General features: G+C 46.7%; 1 protein-coding gene across 2 annotated transcripts in view; it reads left to right on the forward strand.

Annotated features, from left to right (window-relative positions):
* The window catches only part of LOC117362837 (serine/threonine-protein kinase 10-like), a 125912-nt gene that overhangs the window by 94467 nt on the left and 8160 nt on the right, over positions 1 to 23285 (forward strand). For both annotated transcript variants that reach the window (XM_033949875.1, XM_033949876.1), the window contains exons 14-15: positions 3385 to 3509; positions 8074 to 8259. In XM_033949875.1, coding sequence (XP_033805766.1) covers positions 3385 to 3509; positions 8074 to 8259 — 311 coding nt within the window. The remainder of the gene's footprint in view (positions 1 to 3384; positions 3510 to 8073; positions 8260 to 23285) is intronic.

Genomic DNA, 23285 nt, shown 5'->3' on the forward strand with positions numbered 1-23285 from the left:
CTTACTTTGAAGGCGGTCTTTTTGGTGGCCATTACTTCTGCTAGGCGTGTTTCTGAGCTGCAGGCTTTCTCTTGTAGGGCTCCCTTCTTGGAGTTTTCTAGGGAGCGGGTCGTCTTGCGGCCTGTTCCTTCCTTTCTGCCGAAGGTTGTTTCTCCTTTTCATGTCAATCAATCGGTGGTTCTCCCGGTCTTGGGTGGTCGGGAGGGCTCTTCTGAGCAACGGCAGCTGCGCAAGTTGGATGTCGGTCGGGTCCTTCGCTCTTATGTGCAGCGGACCCAGGAATTCCGGAAGTCCGATCATCTCTTTGTCCTCCTGGCGGGTCCTCGTCGGGGAGCTGGCGCTTCTAAGGCTACTATTGCGCGCTGGATCAAGGAGACGATTGCTTCCGCTTATCTTCTGAAACAGCAGCCTGTTCCGGAGTTTCTCAAGGCTCATTCCACTCGGGGTCAGGCGGCTTCTTGGGCTGAGTCGTCGCTCGTGCCTCCAGTGGATATTTGTAAGGCTGCGGTTTGGTCCTCCTTGCATTCCTTTGTTCGTCATTATCGGGTTGATGTGCAGGCGCGTCGGGACGCGGTGTTCGGTGAGCGTGTACTGGTATCGGCCCTTCGGGGGTCCCGCCCGTGAGAGGGACTGCTTTGGTACGTCCCATTCGTAAAGTTAACCTCTACTGGTCTGGAGAGTGCTAAAGAAGGAGAAATTAGGTTCTTACCTGCTAATTTACTTTCTTTTAGCTTCTCCAGACCAGTAGAGGTCCCCACCCTGTCTGTTGTTGTTGTTGTTGGGGCTGTTGCGCGGGCAGTTTTTGGTTTTTGCTGCGGGTTCTAGTATTTTTCTAGGGCCGGGGAGAATTGAAGAACAGCGGCTGTGGCTCGGCTGGCTTAGCTGGCGAGCTGTGGGGACATTCTTCCTTCGGGAATTTCTCCTCTGCATTTTCCAACAGCATTTTGGGTATGTTATTTGTTACTCCTTTCGGAGTATTGTTTTTTCTCTCTGTTGTTTTCCAGTTCTTGGTTCTGCTTGGCTATTCGGCAGACTGAGGGAAATAGAGAGGAGGGGCTAGGATATACTGTCCCAAAGTTTTGTTTTCAGTCTCCACCTGCTGGTCATGATTAGATATATACCCATTCGTAAAGTTAACCTCTACTGGTCTGGAGAAGCTAAAAGAAAGTAAATTAGCAGGTAAGAACCTAATTTCTCCATCTTAAGCATGCAGAATTTCCAACAAGCCCAAGATGGTTTTCAAATTCCTATAGTTACTATTAGTGAGGTTTTTATAACAAATTTTCCTATTATATGAAGTAACCACTTCGATATTGTGTGGCATCCTAGTTGTTTAAATTGTTCCCCTGGCAGCTGTGGACTGTATCAGTGTCAGTGAAGAGTTTGTAACCCTCTTGTCACATCTCCCTTACTCCAAAAGGCCCTTCATATTTCAGGGCAGAAGAGAAAAAGGAGTGATAAGGATGGCCGCAGAGAAACTACTGTTGCAGGGCAGAAGGGGAGCCCTGGAATTTGATGGGCCTTTTGGAATAAGGGAAAAGAGACAACTCTACTGACCCTGTTGCAGTGCACTTAGCCTGAGAGCAACTTTCATAGGATATTATTGACATCTGGTGCAGGTATTCCAGCCAAAACACAGCCATGGTAAGTCTTTTTTCCTGTGCTCTTCTATTGTTGACATTGTTTGTTTTTTGAGTATTTTTTTTTTAATTCTTTATACATTTTTCCATCTTACAACAAGTGCACAATACTACATCATATTAACTTTTACATATCACTTGATATTCATACAATTATGATTTTACATACATGAATTTATTCCCCCCATCCACACTTCCCACAAGTAATTTAATTCAAAATATCATTTATATATTATATTTCAATCTATTAATCAGACCTTTAAAAGAACTATTTACCCTCCCCCTACATGTAAATGTACTTTCATTAGGAAAATGATGTCTATTCATTGCAATAATTTGTTAATGGCCCCCAAATCTTTTTAAAATTATTATAATTCCCTTTTTGTATGGCAATTGATCTTTCCATTTCATAAAGATGACATAATGAATTCCACCAAAATGTGTAGCTAAGCCTATTGTAATTTTTCCAGTTGTTGGTAATATGTTGTATGGCGACTCCTGTCATCATTAATAAAAGCTTATTATTTGATGAAATTTGACTTTTTGCTCTCATTGACATCCCAAACAGAATTGTATCATATGATAAAGCAACATGGTTTTCTAGTAAACAATTAATTTGAGACCAAATTGATTTCCAAAAAACCATGATATAGGGACAATAAAATATTAAATGATCCAAAGTCCCTGCTTCCAGATTACAATGCCAGCATCTATTAGACCTAGAGCTATATAACTTTTGTAATCTAACAGGGGTCCAAAAAGCTCTATGTAACAAAAAGAACCAAGTTTGTCTCATAGATGCAGACACTGTACATCTCATTCTCCAAGACCAAATTTGTGTCCATTGAGACGCAGAAATTTGATGCTTAATCTCAATGCTCCAAATATCTCTAAGACCATTCCTTGGTTTTTTATTCATATAATCAGATATCAATTTGTACCACTGTGCGGCTTGGTGTCCCAAGAAATCCACCTGAAAGCATAAGAATTCCAGATTATACTGATTATTAAGAATTTTCCATTCAGGGAACCCCTCCTGAATAGCCTGCTTCAGTGGCAACCATTTAAAGCTTTGTGATTTATTAAGACCAAATTTATGTTGCAACTGTGAAAAATCAAGTAGTTTACCATTTGAAATAACATCATCTAATAAATAATAAAGGGATGGGGAGGGTTTTTTGAGTATTTTTAATAAAAGACCTTCTATTGGGTTCTTTTTCTCTCTGTTTATTCCAGTTCTATTTGGGGGTCTTTTTTTTACTTTTGTCATGGATTTTTATTCTTTTATTTTATTCTCCAAAACCAGAAATATCCTGCACTCTAAAACAAATGACATTAGCACCTGACTAACAAACCTGGAGAGGCTGATCCAATTCTCAGCCTTGTTTGCTGTAAATATATTTTCTGAAGCTCCATTTTGCCTCTAGTGCAAGCTGATAGAGCAGGAGTTGTTTTGTGCCTGTGTACATCCAGTATGCTGAGGTAACGATGTTTCTGGCCTCTTTGTTTGTAGTCCTATCTCTTCTAAAAAGATTGGGGGATGAACATAATTGAATCAGTTTATCTGAAACAACCTGGGTAGATTGGAGCTCTACAAGAAACAGGGCATATCTTCATTACACTTATTTATTGTTTTGGCCTTGAACTCATTTGAAAGTTTGTTTCTTTTTTTTTTTCATAAATCCTAAACCATCTAATGGTAGGTAACCACTGCAATAGCTGTTTACCATTTCTGTTTTTCTAGCCCGTGAAGCAGTGATTTGGGACCTGGAACAGCATCATCTGCAGGAGAAATATCATCTATTTAAACAGCAGGTGAAGGAACAGCACAGCTTACAAAGGCAACAGCTCAGAAAGCGGCATGAAAAGGTGAATTTATTCACTGTTACCTGCTATCTCTTGCACCATCGATCCTCATGGGCTATCACTATAACCATCTCCTATAGAGTATTTTTCATTTCTGTGCATTGTTTCAGTTGTGCCTGGCACAATTTATTTTTGAGTCAGGATCATGTCTCCAGCTGGGATTGTTTTATACACAGCAAAACATGAAACCTCACTAATAAGCTTTAATATGCTTAGTATGATCTCAGCCTGTCAAATTATATTATTAGTGCTCTCTTGCATTGGTGCTGTTTGGTCTAAATAACGATATGGACAGGCTACCCCTCATCTCTTAATTCTATCCCAGAGAACATCATGGAAAAGAAATCTAACACAAAAATGTAGTTAAATATTCAAGGCCTTGGGAGAGTTTCTGCCATCCTTTAATGAATAGGACATCAGAAAGGCTCCCTGAATTACAAGTGACTGGCTATTTTAGTGAGATAATGACATCATCAATTAATTCGTTATTAAACATAGGTAGTTGGTACATCTTCCAATTACAATCCAATTACAAATTGCATACTTCAGCAATATTCTATTGGTTCTATTTAAGTCACATCATACTTCATTAGTACTTTTCCTTAGCACCAAGTAATGACTTAACTCATCACATGCTGTTGATTTAACCTCTGTCAGCAATAGAAGGAAGTGAACAACATGTTCATCGAGGACATGCTGACTTTGTTGACATGCTCTATTCTATTGCAGTAGTACACCAAGGAGTGAAAATGTCCAAAGAAGACTGGTGAACTCAGATGTATTGCATAAAAATCCTTTATTTCTTCAAAACAGTGATTCAATGACTCTACATTTACATGTTTCAGTCAAAATGACCTGCCTCAAGAGTCTACATAGACAAACATATTAGTGATGAAATTAATCAAAACAATTAAAATACATAAAGTTAAAAAACACAGTCAAATGGTTAAAAAACATGATACATCAATAAAACAACTTCAACATTTAAAAAATGTGAAAATAGAATGACACATTAAAAATAATGGATTGACTTGAGGAGCTCCATCACATGAACATAAACATAACAATAAGATATCATAAAAATCATTTTAATTTGAACCTCCAAAATCATCTATAGATCTAAATAACTACTATTGTAATAAAGAAAGGGAAATCATGTTTGACGAATTTACTTCAAATTTTTGAGATCGTGAACAAACAAACTGATAGTGGAGAACCGGTGGACATAATATACTTGGACTTCCAGAAAGCGTTCGGCAAGGTTCCACATGAAAGACTTCTCAGGAAACTACAAAGCCATGGAATAGAGGGAGATATACTAAGATGGACAGGCAAATGGCTGGAGAACAGAAAGCAGAGAGTAGGCATAAATGGGAAGTTCTCAGACTGGAAGAAAGTGACTAGCGGTGTGCCCCGGGGCTCGGTACTTGGGCCCATCTTATTTAATATTTTCATCAATGACCTAGAAGAAGGAACATCCAGTGAGATCATCAAGTTTGCAGACGACACAAAGCTATGCCGGGCAATCAGATCGCAGAAGAATAGCGAGGAACTCCAGAGTGATTTGTATCAGTTAGAGAAATGGGCGGATAAATGGCAGATGAAGTTTAATGTGGAAAAGTGCAAAGTAATGCATTTAAGCAGAAAGAACAAGGAACACGAGTATAGAATGTCAGGTGCAACTCTGGGTAAGAGCGAACAAGAAAAGGACCTGGGTATACTGATAGATAGGACCCTGAAACCATCGGCACAATGCGCAGCAGTGGCAAAGAAAGCAAATAGAATGTTAGGCATGATAAAGAAAGGAATCACAAGTAGATCAGAGAAAGTTATAATGCTGCTTTATAGGGTAATGGTCAGACCACACTTGGAATACTGTGTCCAACATTGGTCTTCCAACCTAAAGAAGGATATAAAACTGCTGGAGAGGGTGCAGAGACAAGCAACGAAGCTAATAAAAGGTATGGAGAACTTGGAATATGAGGAACGACTTAAGGGACTGGGATTGTTCTCCCTTGAGAAAAGGAGACTGCGAGGGGATATGATCGAGATTTTCAAAATACTGAAAGGAATCGACAAAATAGAGCAGGAAAAAAATTATTTACAATGTCCAATGTGACACAGACAAGAGGACATGGACTGAAGCTAAGGTGGGACAAGTCCAGGACAAATAACAGGAAGTTCTGCTTCATGCAACGAGTGGTGGACATCTGGAATGCTCTCCCAGAGAAGGTTATTGCGGTATCCACCGTTCTAGGATTTAAAAGCAAACTAGATGCATATCTCTTTACGAGAGGCATAGAGGGATATGGGTGTCTAAAATTATGCCAGGTGTACACCCGCGTGTGCGGATTGCCGGATTTGATGGACCGAAGGTCTGATCCGGAGATGACAGTTCTTATGTTCTTAGAATGCCAATTAAAAAATATAAAAAAACAGGTAAACAACAATTTCATTTCAAGCAATGCATGAACATATTCCTTTAAGGTTCATCAAGAATAAGAACATAAGAACATAAGCAGTGCCTCTGCCGGGTCAGACCAGAGGTCCATCCCGCCCAGCAGTCCGCCCCCGCGGCGGCCCAACAGGTCATGACCTGCCTTAATCACCAGAAGGGGCCCCCTTGCCCCCTAGGTTTCTCATCGAAGTCCTATCTTCCCATCAAGAATGTACATCAAGAATGCTAAAACTAGAAAAAGAAAAAGAAATGAACTTAAATAAAGATAACTACATCTCTGCCCTTCCATGAGTACAACTTTTTCTTCTTCTCTCCTTGCCTGCCCCCTGCCCCACGACACATTCTATTTCCTCCCCCAACTTTTGCTTCCTCTCTCCCTGCCCCCTCCCCTTTCTTTCTTTCTATGTACCTGCCACCCCTTTTTTTCTTTCTTTCTTTCTCTCTGTCTGTCTTTATTTCTATCGCCCTTTCCCCTTTCTTTCTTTCTTTCTGTCTCCCTGTCTGTGTTCCTGTTCAGCCTCTCTATCTACCTGCCCCCCCTTTCTGTCTCCCCTTTCTTTCTCCCTAAGCCACAGCCGGGGCCGTCGTCTGGGAACAACCCCCAAGCCACCACTGCCATCTGGGAACAAAGCAGGTGAATCGATTTGAATCGGTTCGTTTTTGTAAAAAAACGGACTTACCGATTCATCCCGATTAAAGTTCATTCTTTTTTCACTGCTGGCCGCCGGACTTGTTCCCATCTAATATAACTTCCGGTTTTGCAAAACTGGAAGTTACATCAGAAGAAACCAAAGGACGTGGGAGTGTTGAGGGGGAGCGAGCAGACCTCGTGCAGCGGACCAGTCGGAAGCAAAGGGTATTTTTTGGCTGTCTCTGCATTTCTCCTCTCTTCCCCGCGATTCCACATCCAGTCGAGTAAGTACCTGAACCGGCAGGGAGGGCTGAGAATCGGCAGGGGGTGCTCAGAATCAGCAGGGGGGACTGAGAATTGGCAGGGGGGACTGAGAATCGGCAGGTAGTGCTCAGAATCGGCAGGTAGTGCTCGGAATCGGCAGAGGGGCTGGTGAGTCTTGGGGGCTTGGGATGGAAGCTGAAATTGGCAGGGGGGCTGGGGATGGAAGCTCAGAATCGGCAGGGGGGCTGGGGTTGGAAGCTGGGAATCAGCAGGGGGGCTGGTGAGTCTGGGGGGCTGGGGATGGAAGCTGGGAATTTGTGATATGATATTGCCTTGGTTAAATAAAATGTTTAAACTTAAAAAGCTGTGTCATTAACAGTGAATCGAATCGAAAAATCGATTCAACAGGGTGAATCGAATTGAATCGAAATATTTTTCTCTGAATCGGGCAGCACTAGTTGGATGACTTTTCAAAACCCAGCCCAAAGAGACGAGGTTTGGGTGGGGCTAGGTTTGGGGGGTGGAATGGTGTCAGGCTGGGGCAGACCTGTGGTGGGGCCATACATCCTCTTTTACCAGATGGAAAATCTGATAACCCTAATTAGGGGTGTTCTGGAATCCCTAGCACCCACTTAACTGGCGCCAATATCAAGTCTCTCATTATCAGCACATCACTAGACCACCAGAGTACGTGGTGATCCTGGGGACATTGCTTAGGTTATAAAATGGTTTATTGCCCCATGTGCTGAAAGTGTCTTGTAAAATATCCCCTCCTACTTTCTTAGTACACCTTTATTTGTTCTTTCTTCCTCTCCACTCTGATAGAGTTACCAGATTTCATCATAAAAAAAGAACACATGGCCCGCCCTGTTTTGCCCCCAGCCTTTCTCCACCCCTACATAAACCTTCCCCAAGCTCAGGGCTATGTCTGGAGAATCTCCAAACATGCATGAATGAGACACAATTGTGTCATATCCAAGCATGCTTGGAGGCCCTCCAGATGCAGCCCTGAGCTTGGGGGGCCTTCCAAAACCTGGACAAACTGCTGGGTTTTGGAAATCCCTCCAGGCACCTTGACAGTCCTCTAAAAAAAGAACATGTCTGGGTTTCTCCGGACTTCTGGTAACCCTACATTCCGAGACATTTCTCTTTTTGCTCAATTATACCTATATCTCTGAATTCCAAAACACTTTTCATCTGCCCTTTGTTTTCAGGAGAAGGAGAGGATAAATTATTTCCACCACTTCCTCCTGGAAGACATGAAAAATAGTCATGCACAGGAGAGAGTGCAGCTGCTAAAAAACCAGCGCAATGATTCCAAGACACGACTCAACATGTTCAAGGAAAGTCTGAAGATCCAAGCTGTGACCTCATCAGAGCTGCGTGAGAGAACCAAACAGGTAAAGACTTTTTGTAATCAGAAAAATAGTGATACTGCAGGTTCAAAAGCCATATAATGCTATAGGCCTCTTTTCATCATCTACAAGAACTTGCAATCCTGCTGGGTACTCTTTGCACTGATGCAAGTCTCTCCCCTTCTATTCGAGCCTTCAACCCAATTGTGCTCGCTCTTTATTTGGTGGCAAGAGACACCAGAAAAATAAAAGGTAAGAACAAAGGCCTCTAGACCAGTGTTCTTCAACCTTTATACACCTATGGACCAGCAGAAATAAAATAATTATTATCCCAGGACAAGCAGGCAGGTATTCTCACTAGTGGGTGATGTCATCAGACAGAGCCCCGGTACGGACGTCTCACAAGCACGTGTTGCTTGTAGAAACTTAAAGTTTCTAGATGCCCGCACCGCGCATGCGCCGGTGCCTTCCTACCCGGAGATCCGGGCGTGTCTCCTCAGTTCTTTCTTTTCCGCGGAGCTGAGAAGTTCAACTTCATCATGCGCTAGCTGAATTCAGTTAAATTTGCCTTCCTTGTCCGCGTTTTCGCTTTTCTTTTAATTACAGTTAACAGTTCTTTTATTTTCGTAAAAAAAAAAAGAAGATTATTTCCTCCGGCGGGTCGAACGGGCCGGCCACGTGGCTCAGGCCCACTGGCTTCGACCTCGCGGCGGAGATTTTCCGGCCTATGTCCCGGCCAATCACCGGGTTTAAAAAGTGCAGCAAGTGCCAACGCGCGATTTCACTCACGGACCCTCACTGGCGCTGTTTGCAGTGTTTGGGCCCTGACCACATCCCGAAATCGTGCGGGCCTTGCTCTACCCTTACGGCACGCTCATTCAAGCGGCGTTGCCTACTGTGGGAATCGATGTTCAAGATGGACGCAGCTAAGGATCCCACAGCCTCCACTTCATCTGATACCTCCCCGGTTCGGGCGAAACCGGCATCGACCACCCCTGCATCGAGTGTGGTGAAACCGGCATCGCTCGCCCCGACACCATCCACGAGCTCGACGTCGGTGCCTGCCCCGGTCTCCTCGGTTCAGGTACCTCTTCCTTCCACAGTGCCGCCAATGGTCATCAAAGTGCCGAAAGCTACTAAGCAGAAGCACTCGACCTCGAAGGAGCGCGATGTCCGTGCAGGAGGACCCCCTTTCGGTGCGGATCCCTCCCTATCGGCTTCGCTACGGTCCGTGCTGGAAGCTCAATTCGTTGAGCTCATGCAGACCATCGGACCCGGGCTCATCGCTGCCATACAGGGTGACCTCCCGGTACCGATCCAAAGGGGCGGTCCGCCCCCTCCCCCTCCCCCACACCGTTCGACCTCGACAACCGACGAGGACGAACGGGGGAGGGCGGCGATGCCCACGCGGCAAGCCTCGCTTACCGATATGCCGCCATTAGAACCCATTACGCCTCCGCGCCAACATGGGACCAGACCCCCGCTCGATACTCGAAGCCCTGGGCATAGTCAGGAAGAGTTCTTCCGCACTCCTTACCAGACTTGGGTAGCATCGCAAGAACCCGCATCGCAAACCCAGTTGCGATCCACCGCTTCCAGCCCTATCCACTTGGGGGCCTCGGGAGACCATGCGATGCACAGACGATCCCGATCCCCGTCCCGCCACCGAGACGGGCACCGATCGAGACACTCATCCTGGCACTCCTCACGCCATTCGGAGGTGTCACCGCAGAAAAAACTGCAACGTAGGGGATACTCCTCAACAGAGGTGTCCCCTCCGAGGGGCCCGGAGTACGAGGAGACACCGGTACCAGATTCTCCTTGTCACTCCCCGATGTCCACAGACCTGGAGGCCTCATCCTCCTCCAGCCCGTCCCACAGACCGACGCTGGCGGAACAATTGTCCTTCTCATCATTCCTCCGACAAATGGCGGATGATCTGGATGTGACCCTTGACACGGGCTCCAGATACTCCAAAGAGTATCTGGACACCATGCACTTACCTAACCCTCCAACGGAGTCGCTTCGGCTCCCCTTGCATAAATTACTGGACCAGACCTTCATGCAGTGCTTCGAAACGCCGTATTCCATACCGGCGATCCCCAGCAAACTCGATGCTCGATACCGCATCGTGCACCATAAAGGGTTCGAGGGCCCCCAACTCTCCCACCAATCCCTACTGGTCGAGTCCTCCCTCAAACGCTCTCATCCCTCCCAGGTCTACGCTTCTGTACCGCCGGGCCGAGAGGGAAGAACGATGGACAAATTTGGTAGAAAATTCTACCAAAACTCCATGATGGCGTCACGGGTGCTAAACTACAACTTCTTTTTCTCTTCCTATCTGGAGTTCTTCTTGCCGGTACTCCGCAAGTTCACTCCGTTCATAGACAACCAAGCTCGATTCGAGTTCGAGGAAGTGGTAGCCTCCCTCTCCCAATTACGACTCCAGCTGATGCAATCCTCCTTCGATGCATTCGAACTCTCGGCACGCGCCGCCGCAAGCGCGGTAGCTATGCGTCGCCTGGCATGGCTCCGTACTATCGATATGGATCCCAACCTACAGGACAGACTCGCCAACGTACCATGTGCTGGAGCCGACCTGTTCGATGAGTCTATCGAAACTGTTACCAAGAAGCTGTCGGATCATGAAAAATCCTTTCAATCCATCCTACGGCCCAAACCCAAACCTCAACAGTCTCGACCTTCCAGGCCACCCCTGATTTACCAGCGGCGTTACATGCCCAGACAAACGCCCGCGGCGAGACAGCCTGCGAAGAGACAACCCCCCCAGAAGTCTCAGCAAAAAGTCCAGCCACCCGCTGTACCTAAGGCTCCCCAGCCCTTTTGACGCCCCTCCCGGGAGCATAACCTCGGCCTCTCCCATAGGGGGCCACCTCCATCTTTTTTACCACAGATGGGAGGCCATAACCACGGACCTATGGGTCCTCTCCATCATAAGAGAAGGATACTCTCTTCAATTCCACCGGGTCCCCCCGGACCATCCTTCAAGAGAGTATCCTTCAAGCTCGACGCAGACCGCCCTTCTTCTTCAGGAAGTCCAAAACTTACTTCAGCTTCGGGCGGTCGAGACGGTCCCGTCAGACCAATTGAACCGAGGGTTTTACTCCCGGTACTTCCTCGTCCCGAAGAAAACGGGCGACCTGCGACCCATTTTAGACCTTCGGGCCCTCAACAAGTTCCTGGTCAAAGAGAAGTTTCGCATGTTGACTTTGGCTTCTCTATACCCCCTCCTCGAGCAGAACGACTGGTTATGCTCCCTGGATCTCAAAGAGGCCTACACTCACATCCCCATTCACCCGGCCTCCCGGAAGTTCCTCAGATTTCGGGTGGGAAATCTGCACCTACAGTATCGAGTGCTACCATTCGGCCTATCTTCATCCCCCAGAGTCTTCACAAAGTGCCTGGTGGTAGTGGCCGCAGCACTCAGGGACAGGGGTCTACAGGTCTTTCCATACCTCGACGACTGGCTCATCAAGGCCCCGTCAGCCCCAGAGGTCACTTCGGCGGCCTTGGCTACAACCTACTTCCTCCAGAATTTGGGCTTCGAGATCAACTTCTCCAAGTCCCATCTACAACCCACCCAGTCCCTCCCCTTCATCGGAGCGGTCCTGGACACCACCCGACTCCGAGCATTCCTGCCCCGGCAACGCATGGAGTCTCTTCTTCATCTCTGCCAGTCGGTGATCACTCACCAAACCATACCGGCGAGACAACTGATGGTGCTCCTGGGCCATATGGCCTCCACAGTACACGTGACACCCTTTGCCAGACTCCACCTCAGGATCCCCCAGTGGACCCTGGCATCACAGTGGAATCAGACATCCGATCCACTATCCAAACGCATCGTAGTCACACCTGCTCTTCGGCAGTCTCTACTTTGGTGGATGACCTCTTCGAATCTATCCAGAGGTTTGCTGATGCACTCTCCCCCCCATCAGAAAGTTCTCACAACCGATTCGTCGAATTACGCATGGGGGGCCCACCTGGAGGGTCTCCGCACCCAAGGATTCTGGACCAGTGCGGAAAGACTACACCAAATCAATCTATTGGAACTCAGAGCCATCTTCAATGCGCTCCAAGCTTTCCAACATCTACTTCACGACATGGTAATCCTCATTCGCACAGACAATCAGGCTGCCATGTATTACATCAACAAGCAAGGGGGCACGGGCTCGTCCCTCCTTTGCCAGGAAGCTCTACGAGTCTGGGACTGGGCGGTGCGCCACAACGCCCTACTCAGAGCAGTATACATCCAGGGGGAGAACAACGTCCTAGCAGACAAACTAAGCCATCTGCTACAACCGCACGAATGGACTCTCCATTCCAACCCCCTTCACCAAATCTTCACGCAATGGGGGACGCCTCAGATAGACCTCTTTGCGGCTCCCCACAACGCCAAACTGCCTCAGTTTTGCTCCAGGATCTACACTCCTCATCGCCTCGAGGCAGATGCTTTTCTACTGAACTGGGGGAAACGATTTCTATATGCGTTCCCACCATTCCCGCTGATCCAGAAGACTCTGGTCAAGCTGAAACTCGAACGGGCCACCATGATTCTAATAGCCCCTCGGTGGCCCAGACAACCTTGGTTCTCCCTCCTACTTCAACTCAGCAGCAGGGAACCAGTACCACTTCCAGTGTTTCCTTCACTACTTACTCAACATCAAGGATCACTACTTCATCCCAACCTGCAGTCTCTCCACCTGACAGCTTGGTTCCTCTCAACGTAACCCCTCACCAATTCTCACAAGAAGTGAGGGAAGTCTTGGAAGCTTCCAGGAAGCCCGCCACTCGACAATGCTACTCCCAGAAATGGACCAGATTCTCCTCATGGTGCGTTTCTAAGTCAAAGGAACCGCAGCGAGCTTCCTTATCCTCCGTGCTGGACTATCTCCTGCACCTATCTCAATCTGGGCTCAAGTCCACATCCATACGAGTCCACCTGAGCGCTATTGCGGCGTTCCACCAGCCTCTACAAGGGAAACCCCTCTCGGCCCATCCGGTGGTCGCCAGATTTATGAAAGGACTCTTTCATGTTAACCCTCCTCTCAAACCACCCCCAGTGGTTTGGGACCTCAATGTAGTCCTTTCCCACCTCATGAAGCCCCCGTTTGAACCACTCAACAGGGCCCCTCTGAAGTATCTCACCTGGAAAGTGCTTTTCCTTGTAGCCCTGACGTCCGCTCGCAGAGTCAGCGAACTCCAGGCATTGATGGCGGACCCACCATTCACAGTATTCCACCATGACAAGGTGGTCCTCCGCACTCACCCGAAATTCCTGCCTAAGGTGGTCTCCGAATTTCATCTCAACCAATCCATTGTACTTCCAGTATTCTTCCCTAAGCCTCATTCTCACCACGGAGAATCGGCCCTTCACACTCTAGACTGTAAACGTGCCTTGGCTTTCTACCTGGATCGCACCAAGCCACACAGAACCACTCCTCAACTTTTTGTCTCCTTTGATCCTAACAAGTTGGGAAGACCCGTATCAAAGCGCACCATCTCTAACTGGATGGCGGCTTGTATCTCTTTCTGCTATGCCCAGGCTGGATTATCACTCCCTTGTAAGGTCACAGCCCATAAGGTCAGAGCAATGGCAGCCTCAGTAGCATTCCTCAGATCAACACCAATCGAGGAAATTTGCAAGGCTGCCACCTGGTCCTCGGTTCACACATTCACCTCACATTATTGTCTGGATACCCTCTCCAGACGGGATGGACAGTTTGGCCAAACAGTATTGAAAAATTTATTCTCTTAAGTCGCCAACTCCCCCTCCATCCCACTGAGGTTAGCTTGGAGGTCACCCACTAGTGAGAATACCTGCCTGCTTGTCCTGGGATAAAGCAATGTTACTTACCGTAACAGTTGTTATCCAGGGACAGCAGGCAGCTATTCTCACGTCCCACCCACCTCCCCTGGGTTGGCTTCTCAGGCTAGCTACCTGAACTGAGGAGACACGCCCGGATCTCCGGGTAGGAAGGCACCGGCGCATGCGCGGTGCGGGCATCTAGAAACTTTAAGTTTCTACAAGCAACACGTGCTTGTGAGACGTCCGTACCGGGGCTCTGTCTGATGACATCACCCACTAGTGAGAATAGCTGCCTGCTGTCCCTGGATAACAACTGTTACGGTAAGTAACATTGCTTTTTGTGGACTGGTGGTTGAAGAACACTGGGCTAAATCGCAGGCCAGACCCCGCCCATCTCTGCCAAATCTTCGCCCCAGACCCCACCCCATAATAATACTAATTTTAACTATTTTTTCCATTCATTTTTCATATATACACACAATATAATCTTATTAACAACACATAATAGTTAACCACAAAATTAAACTACACAAAGCACACTGTATGCTTCTCAACATTAATTCCTACCAGAACACAGATAACCCTATGCAAATATGGGACCACAAACTGAAAGTACTAATATGTACAAACGAGACCCTAAGATGCAAAACTCTGCATTCTGTACAAACCCAGAGAAAAAGAAACAAATGCATTTCTTCCTGAACAGTGCAAAATACTGACAGCAGATGTAAATCCTCAAAATTGACACAATTCAATCACTAAATTTAAAAATAAAATCATTTCCCCTACCTTTGTTGTTTCCCTTCCTCCATGCTGTGCCTTAATTTCTGGCCTGCTCCCGCCTAGCCGTTTTATGCTGCCCCTGGCATTATCTTCAGGCCAGCTCCCTCTTCCTCACTGACACAGTGCACAAAGCCGCGGGCAACGGCTCTGGAAACCTTCCCTCTGACGTTGCAACGTCAGAGAGAAGGCTTCCAGTTCAGGCGCAGGATGCGCATAGGAGCCACTGCCTGCGGCCCTGTGCACTGCAGCAGTGAGGAAGAGGGAGCCGGCCCAAAGATAATGCCGCATCGATCGCACTGCGGACCGGCAGTTGAAGAACACTGTTTCGGGCCCAATGCACATACTGGCCCTGTGGACCGGCAGGAAATTTCTGCAGACCGGCACAGGTCCACAGACTAGTGGTTGAAGAACACTGCTCTAGACCATAAAGTGGGCAACTATTGGGATTTCTTGGAATCATAGTTTATAATAAGCTTAGCCTCTTTAGAAGAAACTCTTATTAATTGAATTTATCTACCCTTAATCGCAGAAAGTCCAAATGTGGTATGCAGTAGTTCCTTATTTGGGCAAGAGGTGCCTTCTTCATGAGAGGAGTCATCTCATTATTTAATCAAGATAATTAGTCAGTTACCATAACTGGAGGGCTAAATACTTGGGAGGGGGAAGAAGAGGAAGAGGGATGGGCAATAGCTGGTGGGACTTAACCGAGTTAGAATAACTGCCAGTGGCATAGGAGGGGGTGGGGGAAGTGGCGTCAGCACCCGTCCTCCTCCCCACCCCTGCTCCTTTCCAAATCCCCTGCTGCACATGTGTGCCCCTTCCCTCATACCTCTAATTTTCCCTGCGTGAACAGCATTATGAACTTGCTGCTCACATCCATGTCACCTTTCTCTGACATCACTTCCAGGCTCTGCACCTAGGAAGTGACATCAGAGAGATAGCCGACATGATACGGTCAGCAAGTTCTTGAGGTTGCTCGCACCTGGAAAATTAAAAAGGTACGAGGGAAGGGGGGGTGCGTGGCAGAGTAGGGGCAGACCCAAATATACAGCAACACTTATCTGGATTGCTATTTTGAAATTATATTTTTTGAAAAAACAAGACCTGTTTTGTGGCCAACTTGTGATAATCTTTCCAGATGTCTCTAGACAAACTCAGTTTAAAAGGAAGCAATTCCTCAAGCTAAAACCTAAGGTAGTAGCAGCTGGAGCTACATTCTTTCTTAAATTTCCGTGTAAATGCTTAGTCTCGTATGGAAGCGATAAGTATACTTTTTTTTGAACCAGTCCAGTTAGAAGACTTTATCAAAGGAAAACTTTTGCTGAAAGTATAATTTCTATTATTGATAACTTTATTTCCCTCCTATTGTTTTTTACCATAATCGTCCTTCTTTCTATCATTATTATTGTATTTCATTACCCTGCCTTTCCCTTTGTTTTCCTTTTCTGTTTATTCTGTTAGTCGTTAATTTAATATGTTTTGTTCAGTGTCCATCTGTCTTTTATAACCCCTGTATTATCTGTAAATTGAATGATTTGTTCATCGCTTAGATATTTGAGTAAGCGATTAATCAAATACTTAATAAACTTGAAACTTGATATATTGGAGGATGATGTATTATCTATATGGATTAGCCAATTACTGCCTGCTATGTTAAATGATAGATAGATTTTTACTTCTTACTTAATACTGGCGACCATTATAATGTGGACTATATCATGGATGATTTGTTTCCTTTATATGTTAAGTTGTATCTTGTATACAGAATTTGATGGATATTCGTGAATATTTGTTATTATAAGGAATAATCAAATAAAGAATTAAAATTAAAAAAACACTTATCTGGATTGTAGTACTGAGTATCTAGTAAGACTACATTGGCACTTGCCAAGTAGTGCTGGGGTAGGACAGAAGGCCTGTGCAGGGCCAAGAGTTACCCAATTAGTGGCAATTTTCAGTCTGCTAACCACGTACTGCATATACTCTAATTTAAACCGAAGTAACCTTTTTTTCTCCTGCAAAGGAGAAAAAAAAAGTTAACTTGAATATAAACCGAGGGTTTATATTCAGATGTCCTGCCCTGCCCTGACAGGCTCTGCATCCTGTCCCCACTCCCTTTCTGCCTCCCATCCATGATGCCTTGCAGGCCTTTCTCCAGGCCTGCCTTAAGCCCTGGTGGTCTAGTGGTGGGCCAGGACAGGAGCGATCCCTCCCATCTCCTATCCCAGCTGACTCTAAAACATCCCAACTCTAGAAAACCTACCTTGAAAGCCCTATTGGTACAATGGTGAACTGGGACAGGAGCAATCTTCGTACTACAGAATGACACAGGGCCAAATTTTTCCTCATTCCCACAGGAACTCATTTTCCTGTCCCTGCCCCATTCCTGCAAACTCTGCCCTCATCTGCACAAGCCTCAAACATTTTAAAATCATAAGTGGTTGAGGCTTGTGCGGTTAAGGCAGAACTTATAGGAATGGGGCAGGGACAGCAACAAAACTCGCAGGACGGGATGCGGAAATTGAGTTTCTGCAGGGATGGGAAAAAAATTGTCCCCATGTCATTCTTTACTTCCTATGCAAGCCATTGTTTATCAGGGGTGCCTCGAGTTCCTGTGGCAAACCTTGCGAGACTGTGGGAACTCGTGGTAGCCATTTTAGATAGCTCGCACGGGGCAGGAGCGTATGAAGATTGCTCCTGCCCTGATTCACCACTGGATCACCAGAGTTTTCAAGGTAGGCATTCTAGAAGTCTGGAAGGTGGGATGTTTTAGAGTTAGCCGGGACAGGAGGCAGGATCTCTCCTGATCCAGCTCACTGCTGGACTGCCAGGGTTTATGGCAGGCCCAGGGGAGGCTTGCAAAGATCCGGGGAGGGGTGGGGGGGTGGTTCAGGTGGACACCAACTTGAATATAAACTGAGAGCACCAAAATTCAGAAGTTTAAATGCAATAATAATCCCATGTATTGTCCAAAACTCAAAAAACATTTTTAAAATATAGGGTATGAATATATATGAATAAATCAAATAAGCACTCAAATAATAAATGTGTGTATGTGAAGTGCTGAGAACCCAAGTCGCCTGCAAGTGAGCTGCAAAGGAGTCAACAGGGGCCATTACAAAATTCAAAGTGACTCAACAGGATAACAATCTCCATGTAGAACACGCCACATGCTCATTCCATAATGGATTTAATTTTATTATATTTTGTCTTATTTTAGCATGTTATAAGAAATGCTACTCCTGAAGACGCCATGAGGCGAAACTCAGGTCTGGGTAGAGGGGAACTAACAGCTAAATGCATGTGGTGTGTTCTACATGGAGGTTGTTATTCTGCTGAGCCACTTAGATTTATCAAATTAAAAATAAACTTTAAATAAAAAAAAAACTTGAAACATGAATTAAGTTGGAGCGTCCAAGTGCCTGCAGACTTACAGATAAGTATCTTGCTCCAATATATTATTAATTGTATAGTCAAGGATAAGTGGATGGTGGAGCGTGGTATTGGTGTCCAGTTGACTCCTTGAGATTTGGGTTCCTAGCACCTCACATACACATTTATTTATTATCTGAGCTTATATGATATATTCACATATTCATATAAGTTCATATCCTATATCTTTAAAAAACTTTTTGAGTTTTGGACAATATATGGGATTATAAACTGAGACCCCCCATTTTGGGCCATTTTTTTGGCCCAAAATCTCAGTTTATATTCGAGTATAAACGGTTTTCCATGTAATTTTCCCAGACTGGTCCAGACTGATGGGTTACACATTAGAGAATGACACGGTGAAAAAATTGGTCCCCGTCACCGCCCCGTCCCCGTCTCACCATCCTCTGCACCGCCCCGTCACCGCCATTCCCTTCACCTCCCCGTCACCGCCACTGCCACCCCATTCACCGCCCCGTCACCGTCACCGCTGCATATATAAAAGCCTCAAACGGGTACGATTTTAAATACTTTTCTTTATTTACGTATAAAGGAAACATTCTTTAAAACTTTAAAACTTAGTTAAATATTAGTTAATAACTATACAAAAACAAACACGACATGTACTTTTAATGCTTACAATGTTAGCCTACATGGTAAGTAGACGCGGTAAGTAGATGAGTAATTCTTGTAGGTATTCTTGGGGGAAATCAGAACTGCTTGTCCACATGTGCATTAAGTAGGAAAAACAGGAGTGCATCGGGTTGCTATGGGGAAAAGAAGTCCCCCCCCCCCCAATTTTTGGGACTTAACAATAAAGCATTAAGAATAAACTTGTTAGCTGCCTTCAAAACTTTATTCTGCCTTTTCCAAATTCCCCATCATCATCTCAAAAAGCCCCTCATCACCAGATACGGCTGCATTGGATCGTACGGCTAGCAGCACACAGCGAGAGCCGGACTTACCAGTATAACCATAATCCCTAGAGTATAAATGTAGATTTAGTGATATATAGGTAGCCACGATGGGATTGGGCAATGGCAAATGACTGATTTACCTGCAAGCCTCTCCACCCCTTCTGCTCCTTTGTAAAAGGCAATTAATGCTAGGATTGCTGTACTGTAAAGTGTCTGGGTACAGAGTAGGGGTGGGAGGGGCAGTGGAAAGTGAGTGAGCAGACGGGTAGACCTTTGAAATAACCCCTGTGGTGGTGCTCTTAGCTCTGGGGAAGGGTAGTCACTGGACAGTGTATATAACCCTCAGGGCAGTAACAGCGCAGCAGGTTTGCTGTTAATCTTGTGTTATTGATTGTTATGGATGATTAGGCCCTGTTTGTAATGCTTATGATCTGTAGGCCTTGCTGAAGTTAAAAAAAAAAAAAATGGAGGCCGCAGGAAGATTTTCTCTCTCTAAATAGCTTTTATCTTTTCCCTCTCCCATGTGACACTCCCCAACCCCTCCTGCCGGTCCTCCCAATGGCCTCCCCTAAGATCGCCGGCAGGAGGGTACCCAACCCCTCCTGCTGGACCCCCCCCAACGAACCCTCCCACCCCGGAACCCCCTTAGTCTTACTTTCCAAGTTGGACCGGACAGCTCCTCGCTCGTCTGGCCAGCAGGCCTGCCTCCGTCCAAATGAGGCGGGCCCGCCCCTACCCTGCCCAACCCACAGGATCCTCGGGCCTGATTGGTCTAGGCACCTAAAGCCACTCCCGCTATAGGAGGGGCCTTAGGTGCTTGGGCCAATCAGGCCCTAGGATCCTGTGGGTTAGGCAGGGGAGGGGAGGGGCCGGCCCGCCTCATTTGGACGGAGGCAGGCCTGCTGGCCAGACGAGCGAGGAGCTGTCCGGTCCAACTTGGAAAGTAAGACTAAGGGGGTTCCGGGGTGGGAGGGTTCGTTGGGGGGGGGGGTCCAGCAGGAGGGGTTGGGCACCCTCCTATTGGCGATATAGGGGGCCGTTGGGGGGGCCGGCAGGAGGGGTTGGGCACCCTCCTACCAGTGATCATAGGGGGGCTGTTGGGGAGCTGGCAGGAGGGGTTGGATATCCTCCTGCTGCGATCGTCGGGGGGGGCGGTTGGGGTAGGCAGGAGGGGATGGGTACCCTCCTGCCGCGATCGTTGGGGAGGGCTGGTTCTGTCGGCATGAAGGGCTGAGCACCTTCCTGCCGGCGATCGTCGGGGGGGGCGGGTTCTATTGGCAGGAAGGGTTGATCTGACAAATGAGGAGCCAGTATATTGGGGGGCGGAGTCAATGCGGCAACGTGCAAGTTGGATCGAGAGTTGGAGGAGACAGACAACATGGCGGAGACATCGAACACCCGGTCACGAACACGGTGAAACCCAGGTAAATAGCGGTTCCTAGAAGGGGGAACATTGGCCTGCGGGGACAAATTGGCCTGCGGGCGGTGAAAACTTTTTTCCCCGTGTCTGCGGCGATTTGAGTATAGAGTCTCTGAAGCCCGCAGCCAAACCGCAGGCTCCCCGCGGCTCACTGCGGGGATCTCTCCCCGTGTCATTCTCTATTACACATGCCTACCACCAGATGGAGACTGAAAATGTCTAAATCTTGAGTGAGCCTATAACTAGCCTGTGCAGTCCTTGAGGTGTCAGTATTGTTGTCTCCAGCAGATGGTGGACTTGGTAAGCCTATATAGTCTGGTTAGATTTAGATTTGATTAGGCCCAAGGAGTCTGGTTAACACCCCCCCCCCTCCAAAAAAAAACCCAAAACAAAAAAAAAACCAACATACAGAGTTTGGGAAGGTATAATTTCTATTCTTCCTCATTTTGAGAGCTCTCTAACTGTAGTGTGCTATTGGGCTGAGTTCCATGGGGATCTCTTCTGCCTTGGAGATATAACACGAGTAGCTGGGTCCCTCCCCACATAGCCCCTGTCCCTCCTGTCTTGCTGTCCCCATATTCCAGGGAGCTGCTGTGGTTCTTTTCTGGGGCAGAGAGCTTCGAGTGCTGTTTGAGACTGCTGCTGCAGAAAAAAAAAAAAAAAAAAAATTAGGAGCAAAGCCTTTCCCAGAAGTGCTCTTTTCCCATCTGTTTGTTCCAGGCATGTATGTGCCTGCAGTCCCATTTCAGGTATTTGGTTGAGTAAACATGAGGCTCACAAGAGTATGTGTGTCTTCAAACTCAGGAGGCACAGCTTGTCCAGAAACTGTCTCCGATAATGTAAGGCTTGTCAGCACCATGAGATGCTCTTACTGCATGGTAACCAAGGAGGATGGACCGGTGAGGTGGCTATGTTGGCTGTGTTATGTTCAGGACAGCTATGGGGATGGGAATCCCACAGAAGCAGCTCCAAATATGGCAGGTTCATAGCTGCTGCCAAGGCTGGAGGTAATGTCTCCCCCCAGAGGGCCAGGTAGAGTCCTTGGTACAAAGGAGTTTTCTCCTGACTTTATTCTTGCTGTGATAAAGCCTTCTGCTTGAAGAAGGCAGGGGAATCAGATGGCTGTGGTGCTGGACAGCTTCTCAGAAAGAGGAAATGTCCAAAAGACAAAGACTGGACTGGGAGGAGGATCTGGATGAGGGTTCTCTTCCATCAGAGGATGAGCAGCCTTTTTTCTCTTTAATTTTTCCAGTTTAGAATTTTTAAGCTTTCTTGTTTTGTTGCGGCCCATTTGGTCCCCTGAGACCTGAGCATCTTGGCCAGGATTTCTTTCTCTGTTTCTCAAGATTGAGTCATTTGATTTTAGATCATCTGTGTTTCCAGACATATCCCAGAAAACTCCCATTGGTTTTAAAAAGCGTTCTAAGACTATGTCACATACTGTCTCTCATAATTTGGGCTTGCTGTGTGTGGATCCTGACTACAATGCTCTTCTTTGTAAACTCTATTCTAGGATGTTAGAGTTCTATCAAGAATCATGAACAGTGCAAAAAATATTTTTGGTACTGAAAAGTCCAGCTCATTGACTTCAGCATTCAAGACATTGGTTCACTGCACTGGACACTGTGGATGCATCTAGTATCAGTAGAGCCCACTGGGATCAAGCATTGTCAGACCAGACACTGAGGACCTGTAAGGAATTGATATCATCCTTGTCAGTGCTGAAGAACTCTGATGCCATGTGTTGGGCGGAAGCCAAGAAGCAACAGCATAAGTCACCTTTAAGGCACAGTGCCAGGATCTCTGGGGCTTCAACATCAGTATCTGAGAACTTTCAGCTCCAGGGGCATGCCCTCTCCCCAGATTGGACACTAATGCACCAGCTTCCTATGTACTGGGACCAGGACTGATTCAGCTCTGATACCTTCCTGTGGACCTAACCACACTGGTACTGGCCCAGCCTTCCCTGCTTCAGGAAGAGCTGGAGCATATCATAGCTTGCCACAATACCGAGGCTTCAAGGGTGTCAATCCCAGTATTGCTCTCAGCCTATACTGGAGACCCACAATCTGCTTGTTGGCCCATTTGGGGCCCAGGAGAGAGTCCATTCCTTGGCACTCACAGCATGGATGTGAGTCTAATAGACCCAGGAGGAGTATTACCCTCTTATATGGACTCCTTGAGAAAGTCTGACCAAGAACCAGAGATCCTCTCAGAGGTGAAGTCTCTGGATCCTTCTCATGAAAGACCCATCCCCTTATGAAAGGAGAAGGTCTCCCACTGAGGAGGTAAATTTTACCAGTTTTGTCTGGGTGATGGCTTAGATCCTCCCAGTTTAGCTGGAGGTTGAGGATGAACCTAGAGCAGAAATGTTAACTTTGATGTTCCTCCTAAGAAAGCTTTGACACTGTCCATTTACAAGATCCTTAAGTCTGTGAAGATGAAACAATGGGAGACCCCCTTCTCTGTCTAGCCTATTCATAAAAAGGCCAACTCTATGTATAGAGTCCAGAAGGCTCCTGGATTCAAAAAGCTCCAGCTTCTGCACCACACAGTGGTCATTGAATCCACCCTCAAAAGAGCAAGAAGCTCCAAAACTCACTCCTTAGTGCTTCCTGGGGAGAGCTGCAAGGACTCTGGAAACCTTTGGGAGGAAAATATTCCAGAATGCCTCCTGCATACATTCTTA

This window comes from Geotrypetes seraphini, chromosome 6 (assembly GCF_902459505.1).
Source record: "Geotrypetes seraphini chromosome 6, aGeoSer1.1, whole genome shotgun sequence".
Taxonomy (NCBI): domain Eukaryota; kingdom Metazoa; phylum Chordata; class Amphibia; order Gymnophiona; family Dermophiidae; genus Geotrypetes; species Geotrypetes seraphini.